Source organism: Oryx dammah, unplaced genomic scaffold (genome assembly GCF_014754425.2).
Source record: "Oryx dammah isolate SB20612 unplaced genomic scaffold, SCBI_Odam_1.1 HiC_scaffold_28, whole genome shotgun sequence".
Classification (NCBI taxonomy): Eukaryota; Metazoa; Chordata; class Mammalia; order Artiodactyla; family Bovidae; genus Oryx; species Oryx dammah.
The window spans coordinates 16117813-16131719 of NW_024070212.1; the positions used below are offsets into that span (position 1 = coordinate 16117813).

At 44.1% G+C, this 13907-nt stretch overlaps 2 protein-coding genes and 1 non-coding gene across 4 annotated transcripts; 1 reads left to right on the forward strand and 2 right to left on the reverse strand.

Moving 5' to 3' along the window:
• Nucleotides 1–3795: 3795 nt before the first annotated feature.
• Nucleotides 3796–3867, reverse strand: TRNAM-CAU. The gene has a single exon. It is a non-coding gene; the product is annotated as a tRNA-Met (tRNA).
• A 227-nt stretch (nt 3868–4094) lies between these two features.
• ILF2 (interleukin enhancer binding factor 2) lies at nt 4095–10781 on the forward strand. Of its 2 annotated transcripts, XM_040230528.1 has the most exons (14): nt 4095–4202; nt 4896–4955; nt 5161–5203; nt 5772–5876; nt 6252–6329; nt 6638–6740; nt 7235–7300; nt 7772–7888; nt 8371–8449; nt 9061–9148; nt 9561–9622; nt 9701–9815; nt 10020–10110; nt 10244–10781. In XM_040230528.1, exons 1-14 carry the CDS (start codon nt 4198–4200, stop codon nt 10402–10404), a joined length of 1173 nt encoding a protein of 390 aa, XP_040086462.1. In that variant the 5' UTR covers nt 4095–4197; the 3' UTR covers nt 10405–10781. The 2 variants fall into 2 exon arrangements, with proteins under 2 accessions (XP_040086462.1, XP_040086461.1); XM_040230527.1 differs by having other exon boundaries at nt 9561–9815; nt 10244–10779.
• Nucleotides 10782–10946: 165 nt separating this feature from the next.
• Nucleotides 10947–12674, reverse strand: SNAPIN (SNAP associated protein). Its single transcript, XM_040230542.1, has 4 exons — nt 12461–12674; nt 12151–12197; nt 11819–11937; nt 10947–11574 (listed from the first exon to the last, which is right to left on the reverse strand). The coding sequence occupies exons 1-4, from the start codon at nt 12601–12603 to the stop codon at nt 11473–11475; spliced, it is 411 nt and encodes a 136-aa protein (XP_040086476.1). The 5' UTR covers nt 12604–12674; the 3' UTR covers nt 10947–11472.
• Nucleotides 12675–13907: the final 1233 nt, after the last annotated feature.

Consider the following 13907-nt stretch of genomic DNA (forward strand, 5'->3'; position numbering starts at 1 on the left):
AGTGAAACTACAGGAAATGAAAGATTTGTCTCTCAGTGTCTGACTTCTTGTGACCCCATAGACTGCTGCACCCCAGGCTTCCCTGTTCTTCACTGTCTCCTATAGTTTGCTCAGACTCATGTTCCTTGAGTCGATGATGCTATCCAACCGTCTCATCCTCTGTCCCCACCTTCTCCTTCTGTCTTCAATCTTTGCCAGCATCAGGGTCTTTTTCAATGAGTTGACTCGTGTCCAGCTCTTTGTGACTCCATGCTTCCTAGTCCTTCACTGATTATGGTATTAGGATCAATTAAATCCATTAGTGAGTACCTGGCATCACTTATTTGTCATTGAAAATATTTACTATATAATACAATTTTCTGGATGTGAGAGTGTAATTGAAAAAGTCTTGGTCTTACTTTTTAAATCTAAACCAAATTAGTTACTGTGTGACACTGTGATTGTTGTTCAGTCGCTAACTCATGTCCAACTCTTCACAACCCCATGAACTGCCCCATGAACTGCAGCACTCTAGGCTTCCCTGTCCTTCACTATCTCCTGCTCAAATTCATGTCCACTGAGTCAGTGATGCTATCTGACCACCTCATCCTTTGCTTCCCTCTTCTCCTTTTGCCTTCAATCTTTCCCAGCATCAGGGACTTTTCCAATGAGTCTGATCTTCACATCAGGAGGCTAAAATATTGGAACTTCAACTTCACCAGTTTCAGTCATTCCAATGAGTATTCAACGTTAATTTCCTTTAGGATTGACTGGCTTGATCCCCTTGCAGTCCAAATAGACTCTCAAGAGTCTTCTCCAGCAGCACAATTTGAAATCATCTATTCTTTGGTGCTCAGCCTTCTTTATGATCCAACTGTTAAATTCGTATGACTACTGGAAAAACCAAAGCTTTGACTGTAGGGACCTTTGTCAGCAAAGTGATGTCTCTGGTTTTTAAAATGCTGTCTGGGTTTGTTACAGTTTCCCTTCCAAGGAGCAAGTGTCTTTTAATTTCATAACTGCAGTCACCGTCCCCAGTCATTTTGGAGCCCAAGAAAATAAAATCTGCCACTGTTTCCACTTTTTCCCCATCTATTGGCCATGAAATGATGGGACCAGATGCCATGATCTTTGTTTTTTGAATGTTGAGTTTTAAGCCAGCTTTTTCACTCTCCTCTTTCACCTTCATCTAGAGGCTCTTTAGTTCCTCTTCATTTTCTGCCATTAGAGTGGGGTCATCTGCCTATCTGAGGTTATTGATATTTCTCCTGGCAATCTTTAAAATCTTTAAAGACAATCAGAAAAAAGAGGATTGGTTACTCTCAGAAGAGCAATCATTTGACTAAAAACTCTTTTTTCACAGCAGAAATGGAAGCCATAAATAGTAAAATAATATTGTAAATGTGCTGAAAGAAAATGACTTCCAGTTTAGAATTACATATCTAGAGAAAATTCCTTCAAAAACAAAGGTGAAATAAAGATGTATTCAGAGAAGCTGAAAACAAGAAAGTTAGCCACCAGCAGAAGGGCACTAATTCTCAAGGAGTATTATTCCATAGTGTTGTGGATACAGGAAGGAATAAAGAGCTTTAAAAATGGTAAATATCAGTGACCATTGTCTTAGTAAGCATTAATGTCTTATGGGATTGAAAATATATATGGAATTTAAATTCTGTAAACATATACACCAACACTTACCCAATAGGAACAATTGCATCTCACAAGAATCTTGTACAAAAATGGTCATAGCAGCTTTATTCATAAAGGCTTCAAACTGGAGACAACCCAAATGTATTAGCCTGTGTCTCAGTCAGTTAGCGGAGAAAGCAATGGCACCCCACTCCAGTACTCTTGCCTGGAAAACCCTATGAACAGAGGAGCCTGGTGGGCTGCAGTCCATGGGGTCGCTAAGAGTGCGGACGCGACTGAACGACTTCACTTTCACTTTTCACTTTCATGCACTGGAGAAGGAAATGGCAACCCACTCCAGTGTTCTTGCCTGGAGAATCCCAGGGACGGCGGAGCTTGCTAGGAGGCCGTCTATTGGGTCGCACAGAGTCGGTCACGACTGAAACGACTTAGCAGCAGCAGCCAGTCAGAGGTCCTGTATTCAACACAGGAGAATGGATAACAAACTGTGGAATATTTATGCAATGGAATGCGACTCATAATAAAAGGGAACAAATTGCTGACAGACGTAAAACTTCAGAAGAATTTTAAAATGGGTCAAGCAAAAGAAGCTAGACAAAAAAAAAAGAGTACATAGGATGTGAGCCCTTTTATTTGAACAACAGACAAAAGTAATCTCTGATAATAGAAATTAGAATAGCGATTGCCTCTAGGAGAAGGGCAAAGGGGTATCAGTGAAGTTTTTGAGGTGATAAAAATGTTTTATGTTAATCGTGTGGTGGTCACCTGGGAAAAATTTATTACTCAAAATTAATCAAGCTGTAGACTTAAGATCTGTGCACTCTGCTGTAGTAAATAATACACCAATATAGTACTTAAAGGGGTTACACAACAATGTATACAATCCTGGAGGGAGTGATGGTGGTAAACGGAATTAAATTATTCTTGCATTTTTCTCGAGGAGGGAAAAGATTTTATAAAATTAGACTTTGACAGTCGAGGAGGCGCGTCATAATTTTTAGGATAACAACTAGAAATGTAGAAAAAGAGTGGGAACTCTCAACTGACAGAAGCAGAGAAGGAATAATAAACAGTAATTAATGCAAAAGAAGGCAAGGAGGATAAACAGGATTATAGGAAGGACAAAAAGCACCTTGGAAGAAAAGTTATGACCAACCTAGATAGCATATTGAAAAGCAGAGACATTACTTTGCCAACAAAGGTCCGTTTAGTCAAGGCTATGGTTTTTCCAGTGGTCATGTATGGATGTGAGAGTTGGACTGTGAAGAAAGCTGAGCGCTGAAGAATTGATGGTTTTGAACTGTGGTGTTGGAGAAGACTCTTGAGAGTCCCTTAGACTGCAAGGAGATCCAACAGTCCATTCTAAAGGAGATCAGCCCTGGGTGTTCTTTGGAAGGAATGATGCTGAAGCTGAAACTCCAGTACTTTGGCCACCTCATGCGAAGAGCTGACTCATTGGAAAAGACTCTGATGCTGGGAGGGATTGGGGGCAGGAGGAGAAGGGGACGACAGAGGATGAGATGGCTGGATGGTATGACCCATTCGATGGATGTGAGTTTGAGTGAACTCCGGGAGATGGTGATGGACAGGGAGGCCTGGCGTGCTGCGATTCATGGGGTCGCAAAGGGTTGGACACGACTGAGCGACTGAACTGAACTGAACTGAATATGAATTGATGTAAATGCAACCACAGTATATCCATATACGTGGCTGTGAAACTTTGCATAAAGGTGGAATCCGCCAGAGAGGTTGTAGAATGAGGAAAGGAGAGGAAACGACAAAAAATGGCAGCGGTCTGGTCCTTCTCTCCTGTCGCTTCCCTTGCCCTCCTTTTCTGAGCTCTCTTTCCAAAGGCTATCTCAGTTTCCCATCTAGTCCCGCACCATCAGTACTTTCCCTGAGTCAATCAACATACATACTCATATCCGTTTCTTCTGCTTCAGCCTCTGTGAACCACATCCAGACATGTGGTGTTCACAGTACCAAAATCCCTTCCTACATGATTTCGCTTGCCTTTTCCATTTCACTCGCTGATGGCAAAAACAGCTTTTAAAAGCTGCATTTTTTGAGGGAGAAGAAAGTACGATTACGGTAGTTACATTTACTGAAGAAATTTAAAACAGAAAAACTGTCCCAGGAGGAAAAAAAATAAAGAAAAAGCACCGCTAGCAGAGGATGGTTTCGATCCATCGACCTCTGGGTTATGGGCCCAGCACGCTTCCGCTGCGCCACTCTGCTGTATGATTTTTTGCTCTCCAGGAATCATATAGAAAGGTCTCTAGATGCCAGCCGTACTAACTTCTTTCCACAGCGCTCTCTAGTGTCTGCAAAAGGGCGTTAACGTCTAACCCGTTCTTATTGGCTAGTTACTGACATAGCAGGCCCTTTTCATTGGCTCAATAAACCGGTTTGCCAAAGCAAACCAATAGGCACAAGCAGCGGAGTAAGGCGGGAGCCAATCGCGCTGGAGTTTGTTGGGACACGCCGGCAAGCTGCCTCTCCAGTTGTCGGCTCCCCAGAGGAAAGGGGCGGTTGGTGTGGCCTCCATTGTTCGGGATCTAGGACGCCATGAGGTAAGGGTTGTGGGGTGCTCTGGAGAGGTTTCAGGTATTCGACCGAAAACTTTAGGAAGTTGGTCCGAAAGGAGTCGGCGGACTGGAAAGGGCCATGTACCTGGGGGTTGCACGGAAACCTGAGAACTCCGGCTCTAAGAGAAGGGGAGGTTGGGGGCAGTGGAGGCGGGGAAACTTGGCCGCGGATGGGGGGTGGGGCCCAGGAGTCGAGAGGCGGTTTCGACTATTCGCTCTCTGGGGGGTTCAGATGAGAGGGTGTCTTCAGGTTCCAGGAGGAGCACCCCGACACCTCCTATTTAGACTGAGACGGCTGGAACGTGTCTCATTCATCCTCAATGCCAGTTGCTTGACATACACGATACCCCTGATAGATGCTTTTACTACATGAACGAATAAATAAGCAGTCACATTAGTCTGCGAAGTATTAGGGTTGGCGGGACCCGGCGATTATGGGATGTTTCTTGTAGGGCTCTCTTTAATGTGGTTTGATTGTGATTCAGTTATCCAGTCATGGGGAGTGAGGCTGGACATTTGGAAGGTGTAGAAGTGTAAGTGAGAATGGGATCCTTTGGCTTCCAAAGGGAAGTGCAGAGCGATAGAGGTAGGTTAACTTGAAATCATACGGCCGGTATCGAGGAGATTGCTTCAATGAGATGAAAAGAAAGTTAAAATATGTTAATAATGCATTTCTAGGGGTGACAGAGGCCGAGGTCGTGGCGGGCGCTTTGGTTCCAGAGGAGGCCCAGGAGGAGGGTGAGTGCCAGTTCTTAGCATCTGTGCCCGTTGGTTTCCGTTTCAGTCTAAATAGGAGTGGAGTAGTCTTACCTGCCTTGTTGAGATCCAGCTGTAGTTTAGAAGTATTCTTCTCGTGCTCTCTTGATAAATGAGTTTGGCCCCATTATGTGAAGTCAGTTTGATTTATGTGGTGAGTAATCTGGATTGTTTTTCCGCTTTTTAGGTTCAGGCCCTTTGTGCCACATATTCCTTTTGACTTCTATTTGGTGAGTACCTCGGCTCTTCCCTGGTGGCTAAGAGGTTAAAGTGTCTGCCTCTAATGCGGGAGACCTGGGTTCGATCCCTGGGTGGGGAAGATCCCCTGCAGAAGAAAGTGGCAACCCACTCCAGTATCCTTGCCTGGAGAATCCCATGGACGGAGGAGCCTGGTGGGCTACAGTCCATGGGGTCGCAAAGAGTCAGACACGACTGAGCGACTTAACTAACTTAACTTTGGCCACTATTCAATTGTTGTTTCTTGGAACCTGGTGTCTCCCTGTTAATGAAGTCATGTGGTAGTTGGAGTAGAAAAAGGGAGGTTTTGAGTCATCTGTGTTGCTTTACATACAAAAACAGGGTAACCTGGGTGGGGAAGATAGGTCTTTCATTACAGTTGACAGTAACATGATTATAATCTTTGTTCTGAACAGTTAATTGTATCACTGCCTTATCTGTTAATATTAGGGTCGCAAGAGTATAAGTGTTGTAGAATTGTCTCTTTTTTGTGTTGTGGCAACAGAAAAATCTGTTGTATATTATTTTTGGCAAGTAGTATATAGTATATTTCTTGTTTAGTGTGAAATGGCTTTTCCCCGGGTCAAGCCAGCACCTGATGAAACTTCCTTCAGTGAGGCCTTGCTGAAGAGGAATCAGGACCTTGCTCCTAATTCTGCTGAACAGGTATATTCTGTTGGTTTTCTTCCTGAGATTTCATGAAGGAAGCTAGAGAAGTAAATAGCTACTTGGTGAGGTTACTGTTAACAGACCCTGAACTCCATAGGTTTAATTATGCTTATTTTTCATTGTGGGTAAAGGGAGACCATCAGGTGAATGTATAAACAGATTACATGTGCATTCATATTATTATTGGGGAATCTGTCTTTGGGATCAAAGTTTTCTCTTCTGGTATATTCAAGGCTGGGAGGGTCTGGGTGCTCTCAGAATCTGGTATAGGTGTTGATTCATCTATTGAAGGAATTGGGGAAATAGTCAAACTTGATGAAAAGTTGCTTGGTATTTCACCTGAGGGTATTTTTGTTTCCTGCTATTTTTCAGGCCTCTATTCTTTCCCTGGTGACAAAAATAAACAATGTGATTGACAATTTGATTGTGGCTCCAGGGACATTTGAAGTGGTGAGTTTTTGAAGATTCAGTCCTAGGAAAGGGAAGTCATGGTAGGGTGAAAGTTTCCTTGGTTCCTGTCGCTTGATTCTTCAGATGCTTATTTAAAGCCACTCTTGGAATGGGAAAGTACAGTAGAATTCCTTTGCAGTGCTGGTCTTAGGGACCAGATTCATCATTGCTATCAGCTAGCCGTAATGAATCAAGCTTTTCATTGCTCATTTTGGAATATGATTTGAACTCTGCTACTTCCAAATCTGGGTAATAAGCTTCTCACTTGTAAGTTTTGTTTTTTCTTTCTTAAATCCCTTTTCCAACAGCAAATTGAAGAAGTCCGACAAGTCGGATCATATAAAAAGGGAACGATGACTACAGGACACAATGTGGCTGACCTGGTGGTGATCCTAAAGATTTTGCCAACATGTAAGTGTGCCTCTCTTTGGCCACAACAGCAGAAGATAGCAGTTGGATTTGAGGCATAGGGATTTAAATGGTGTGCTGTATGTGAAAGAATGTATGACCAGTTACTGCAGGATGGACTTTGCTCCCCCGGGGACATTCAGCAATGTCTGGAGATGTTTGAGGCTAACGTCTTCTGGTAGAGGCCAAGGTTGCTGCTAAGCATCCTGCAGTGGACAAGACAGACCCTACCTCCCAACCCCAAACAGAATTATCCAGGCCAAAATGGCATTAGTCCCACTGATAAAAATCCCTACTGTGGAAAAAAAAAGTGTGTGTAAAGGCGGGGGTGTCACTGAGCCTTCAGTTTCTCTTGTTTTTACAAACTTCCCCTTGCAAAAGTGTGTATTCAGTTGCTTGTCGTTGCTCCGCAGGAATCAGAGTGCAGAGTAGCTTTGAGACATATAGAAAGTCTACTAAAATAATCTTCATTATCTCTTTTTCTCTTTCAATCCTAGTGGAAGCTGTTGCTGCACTAGGAAACAAGGTTGTGGAGAGCCTAAGAGCACAGGATCCTTCTGAAGGTTTGAGTTTGTTGCTGAACATGTAATACAGTGGTCATAGAAGCCAGGTTTATAATTCTAAGTACATTTAACAAAGTCAGGTCAGGCTAGAAGGAGGAGTGAGCGCAGAGTTTTATGTTGGGGAAGTTTCTAGCGGAGATCACCAGCGTTCAAAATCTAATTGATTTCCCTTGCTTTTAAAATTCTGTGTTCTCAGTTCTGACTCTGGACTGTTGCTGTTTTTTAAAAACCTGGGACTTCCCTAGTGATCCAGTTGTTAAGATTTTACACTACCAATGTAAGGGGCATGGTTCGATCCCTGGTTGGGGAACTAAGATTCCGTAGCCAAGTAAATAACAAATAATAACAGATAGATCGATCTGTTAGATAAATCAATAGATAAATACAATATCTGTTCCCCTACCCTCATCCTGGATTTGCCTTTGGTCATCTAATGGAAATGTGAGTGCAACTTCTGATTTTTCTTTTCAGTTTTGACCATGCTGACCAATGAAACTGGCTTTGAAATCAGCTCTTCTGATGCTACAGTGAAGATTCTCATTACAACAGTGCCACCAAATCTCCGAAAACTGGACCCAGAACTCCACTGTTAGTCCTTTTATTCCTTTGCTGTGAAATTTGGGGGAAATTCAAAATGTGGTATTAAATGCTATTGAATTTACTTCATTTGTTGCTATTCCACATGACACCTTTTGGGGACCCAAGTTTACCCCCAGACTTTGCTGTCTTCCTTTGTAATTTGGAAGCAGTTTTATCAGCTTGCTAATGAAATTGTCAAAAACAGCCAGGCCAAGAAAGCAGTTTGAGGACTTAAGAAAAAGGACTGAGGAAATATTTATGGAGGGGGTAGGCTTTTGGAGAAAACTGGGGCTCTTTCATGCTTCCAGATCTGGTTTAGGGGAGGAACAGTGATTTGGGGATTTGCTGATCTGGGGACATGGGGATTAGTTCAAGGGATTACTAAGTTATTCTGTCTTCCTTCTGAGTTCTTGGAGCGTGGCAGTGGAATTGAATTGCTTGCTCAGTAATCGGAATGTGTCATCTTGGTGGATGTCATGCTTGTCTTCTAGTGGATATCAAGGTGTTACAGAGTGCCTTAGCAGCCATCAGACATGCCCGCTGGTTTGAGGAAAATGCTTCTCAGTCCACGTGAGTCCCTCCCTATTTGAGTGATGATATATCCTAATCCTTCTAACTACATTGAACAGCCTGATAACCCAGTCTTTCTCTGACAACTGTTTTTGACTGATTTTCTGTCTGGATTTTGATTTTTTTTTTTTTACCTGAAGTACTTGGTAGCTCAACTGGTAAAGAATCCACCTGCAATGCAGGAGACCCCAGTTCGATTCCTGGGTCAGGAAGATCCCCTGGAGAAGGGAATGGCTACCCACTCCAGTATTCTGACCTGGAGAATTCCATGGACTATATGCTCCATGGTGTTGGCAGAGTCAGACATGAGTGAGTGACTTTCACTTCACTTCAAGCAACTTAGGTTGAGGGAAAGAAGGGAATAATTCTGGCAAAGGTTATAGAAGGCCTGTCTTATACAGTGTATCCTTGTAACATTTATTTTATACGTAGTAGTTTGCACCTCTTAATCCCATGGCCCCTGTTGTGCCCCTTCCCTTCTCTCTCTCCGTTCGTAACCACTAGCTTGTTCTCCGTATCTGTGGGTGTGTTTCTGTTTCCTTTTTGTTATATTCACTGATTTGTTTCATCATCTGTTACTGCTTTTAATTCCTGGTGCCTCTTATCTTCAGAGTTAAAGTTCTCATCAGACTGCTGAAGGACCTGAGGATTCGTTTTCCTGGCTTTGAGCCCCTCACTCCTTGGATACTTGACCTACTTGTAAGTAATGAAGGGCAACTGGAATTCCTGATCCACCCTATGAGTCAGTAGTTAGTCTGAAACCTACCATAAAATGAAACTTTGGTACAGATTAAAAGAAATCTTGGAGGAATGGAGGGACTAAAAAAAAAAAAAGAAGAAATCTCATTAGTGGACAAGAAATCCAATAAAGATTCAATGTTTATTATTTCTTGGACTTTTGGGGTATTCAATTAAATGGGTAGTTATTAGTGCTTCTTTTATCTTTTTCATTACTGTTGTCATTAATGTGGTAAAGGAGAGAAATTACTGAATGAGCAGTCATTTCAAAACTGCTTCTTGAACATGAAAGTTTTCTTCATGATGGTTTAGTTTTAATTTGTTTGAAGACAGAATTGCCACTTTATGGCACACTTACCAGATTTTCTTGTAGGGACACTATGCCGTGATGAACAACCCCACCAGACAGCCTTTGGCTCTAAACGTGGCATACAGGTACAGCATGCTGCTTTGGGGTTGGGATTTGACTGTAAGTTGTCTTGTGTGTTCTTCTAATACCTCTCCATGTTTCAGACGATGCTTGCAGATTCTGGCTGCAGGACTATTCCTGCCAGGGTCGGTGGGTATCACAGACCCCTGTGAGAGTGGCAACTTCAGAGTACACACAGTCATGACTCTGGAACAGCAGGTACTGGTGCAGCTCTGAAATGGTCTATTGTGCCCCCCTCTTGAATATCCCGTGTCAGAAAGCAAAGGAAATGTGATCTTAGTGGTCAGAGATTTGGAGGTTCTCACAAATTTTGGTTTTGAAATTAAGATTTCTTAATTTTTCATGAAAATGAGAAGGTATTTTGATTCTCCTTGTTAATTTACTTACTTTGCTCTCCCTCAGGATATGGTCTGCTATACAGCTCAGACTCTGGTCCGAATCCTCTCACATGGTGGCTTTAGGAAGATCCTTGGCCAGGAGGGTGATGCCAGCTGTGAGTGGCCACTGTGGGGCAGGGATTCATTATGATGCTCTGTGGTCTACAGAGTAACTCTGCTCAGTGCTCTCCATGGGTCGTGACTTGGATGTTGGGCTGCTTGTCTGAAGTCACCTTTTTTCTCTTCTAGATCTTGCTTCTGAAATATCTACCTGGGATGGAGTGATAGTGACACCTTCAGAAAAGGCTTATGAGAAGCCACCAGAGAAGAAGGAAGGAGAGGAAGAGGAGGAGAATACAGAAGAGCCACCTCAAGGAGAAGAAGAGGAAAGCATGGAGACTCAGGAGTGACCTCCGTATCTCTTCACCTCTCCTTTTTTACCCAAGGGGAAGACTGGAGCCTAAGCTGACTGCTACTGGGCTTTATGTGGTGGCATTTTGAGGGAGTAAGGGAGACAGGAAGGAAGATTTTTAAAGAAAGACTCTTAGAAGGAAGTGTCATTCCACCGGGTTCTGAAACTGCCTTAGTAATCAGAAGTCTCCTGTTTATGACCTGTGTCATCCATCTACAGTGAAGCAAGATACCAACTTTTCTTCCTAATATTCTAGAATCCCCAGCTCCTGAAACCTCTCTCAGCCAGTACTTTGTTGTTGAAATGTTGTGAACTGTGTTTGGATTTTTTTTTTTTTTTTCTAAGAAAAAAGATTAAAGTACTCCCTAGTAGGGCTCTTGGTACTGTTTTTCCTTGGCATCTGGCAGTTGTTATTCTTCCATTTACTTTCTGCACTCGTCAATGAAAATGATGGTACTTGAGTTTTTTCATTGTGAATGCTAGATCTCAATTTGAAGCTATATTTGAATTAATGTAGAAGACTCTTGGAACACTTCCATATACCAGAGTAAACTGGAATACCATTTAAGCATTTATTGAATGAAACAGTTCTAGTAACACTGCTACAGTAGTCAAGCCAGTGCAGTCAACAAAAGGGAGTAAATGGGTCATTCACCTTGACTTTGCCTGTCCTTGCCTCTCAATCCTTAGTGTAAACAAAGGAAAACTGGAAGTCACAGAGAACATTCTGCCCAGGTCCAATGACCTGGCATGTAACAGGAAGCCCCTCCCTTGTTAATGAGGCTCAGAGATGGTACAAGAAGTGGGCCTTGACACCGCTTAGAAAGAAAAATGCAGAAGCCTCAACTCATTCCTGGAAGTAAGAGCCATAATAAATCCTTTGGGATCCTGAGTCCTGCTGTACACAGGTTTCTTTGGGCCCCACATAAATGGGAGACTCTGAAGTGATTCAAACCACAGGGCTGCCTTTTTGATGTCCCAACACCTACAGGGAGTCCTAGAGGAGACAGGCAGCTAGGGAATAGTAGTCGTGCTACACTGTGGCCATGGGCCATCTTCTGGCCTGTTACTTGCTTGGGGAACCAGAGGGGTATACTCCTGAATCCAACATTGCTCTCCTTCGGGCTGTTTCCTTGGCCACGCTGTGGTTTAGCCTTCTCAGCCGTTCCTAGAAAACAAGGTTTGGAATCAGGTAACTGCCCTGTCAAGGGTTTAGAGCTCGCTGTCAACTAGGTGCTGGAAAATATCTTAGGCTTGCTTCATCTCAAGGTTAAGAACAGTAAGTTTTAGTTGACAACTCCCTTTCCCCAAAGACTAAAAATGATGGTGACTTTCATTGTGCTGGGGACTTGATGACACCTTTTGAAAATCGGAAAGTACCTTGAATTACTGTTGGCAGGAAACTCCTTTACCTGGGCATTCTGTAGGATGTTATTGACCAAGACGACTCGTCGTCGAGCATTAAGGAGCTTCTTCACATAGGGGTCGAGATCCAGGGCCACTTTCTGGTCCTCATTGATACGGCACAGTTCTGGGGACAGAAGGAAGAGGCAACTAAACACCTAATGGCCTTGTTCTTGGGACAAGTAAGCTAGTAAATGTTATGGAAAACACTCTTTACCACATGGATACTGTCACTAGAAACTCAGGAGTCAGTCAGCAGAGAAACCCAGCCCAAGACGTTAGCAAAGCAAGGTACTGAAGTCAGTTGTAGGATCCTGGGTATACAGGGATGCTTACTCACCGGTGGCTAGGTTGTCAATTTGTTCCCGGAGCTCTACTTGGCTCTCTCTGCAAAGAGGTACGAGGCCTACACGGTCAGACAGTTAATGGAATCAAAAACCTCCCCTGTGTGTTTCCCAAGTGCTTAGAGAAGCCAGCTTCTGCCTCCACCTGCACGCCGCCCCGCCAGTCGGCCCCACCTCCAATCTGTTTCCCCACTTCTAGTCCCACCAGAACGCCAGCGAACTCATCTTGCCTCCGCCCTTTCGTGGTCCCGCCCCTAAAAAGCCAAATCAAGGAGAGGCCCCGCCCCAACCTGCCCTCCAGGGCACCTGACGGCGTGGACGTGAGAGTCAAGCTGCTGCACAGCCGGTCTCAGGAACTCGAGGAGCCCCTCGGCGAAGAGGTCGCGGCCTGCGGGCCCCGCCACGGGCGTCCCTGCACCGGACACAGCGGCGGAACTAGCCCCCGCCATCACGAACTGCCCTTACGCCCGGAACCTGCCGCGAAGGCCGCCGGGAACTTAAGCCGCGCCAAAGCGCCGCCAGGGGGCGCCTGGGGGAGTGCCGGCTCCGACCCTGCCAGGGGGTTCTGGGAAATGCAGTCTTTGGAGCCAGAGAGGCGGGGCGGGACGGAGAGAAGCGAAGGGACAGAGCCTAGAGCGTAGGGAGTGACGTGACTGGTGGAGAAAGTTTCCAGACTTCAAGAGCTGAAAGTGAAAGTGAAGTCGCGCAGTCGTGTCTCTTTGCGAACCAATGGACTGTAGCCCACCAGGCTCTTCCGTCCATGGGATTTTCCAGGCAAGAATACTGAAGTGAGTTGCCATTTACTTCTCCAGGAGATCTTCCCGACTCAGGGATTGAACCCGGGTCTCCCGCATTGTAGGCAGACGCTTTACCGTCTGAGCCACCAGGGAAGTCCAAAGGAACCGTCTTGGGGGTGGTACTTTTTGTTTTCTCTAAAGTTGAAAAATAACTGCTTACATACCCTATTGTTCATAGCTTTCCCATGTTAATTTTGTGGGAAATCCAAATGATAGTCATAGTATATTTCTAAATTTAAGTGTATTTTTAATGGCACTAAAACATATACAAAACTGAATCTGAATATTATTCACCCTTAAGAAGGAATGAAACTCTGGTGTGTGCTATGATATGGGTTAAATGTGAAGACATTATGCTAAGTGAGATAAGCCAGACACAGAAGATCAAATATTTAATAGTCCTGCTTATATGAAGTACCTACAACAGTCAGATTCATGGAGCTAAAATGTGGTTTTGTCTATCAGAACAGTGTTGTCAGGGACTGAGGGGAATGGGGATTTGTTGCTCAACAGATACAGTTTCAGTATTTGTTGTTTGTTGCTCAGTCGCTCAGTCGTGTCCGACTCTTTGTGACCCCATGGATTGCAGCATGCCAGGCTTCCCTGTCCATCACCATCTCCCGGAGCTTGCTCATACTCATGTCCATTGAGTCAGTGATGCCATCCAACCATCTCATCCTCTGTTGTCCCCTTCTCCTCCTGCCTTCAATCGTTCCCAGCATCAGGGTCTTTTCTAATGAGTCAACTCTTTGCATCAAATGGCCAAAGTATTGGAGTTTCAGCATTAGTCCTTCCAATGAATGTTCAGGATTGATTTCTTTTAAGATTGACTGGTTTGATCTCCTTGCAGTCCAAAGGACTCTCAAGAGTCTTCTCCAATACCACAGTTCAAAAGCACATCAATTCTTTGGAGCTCAGCCTTCTTTATGGTCCATCTCTCACATCCATCCATGACT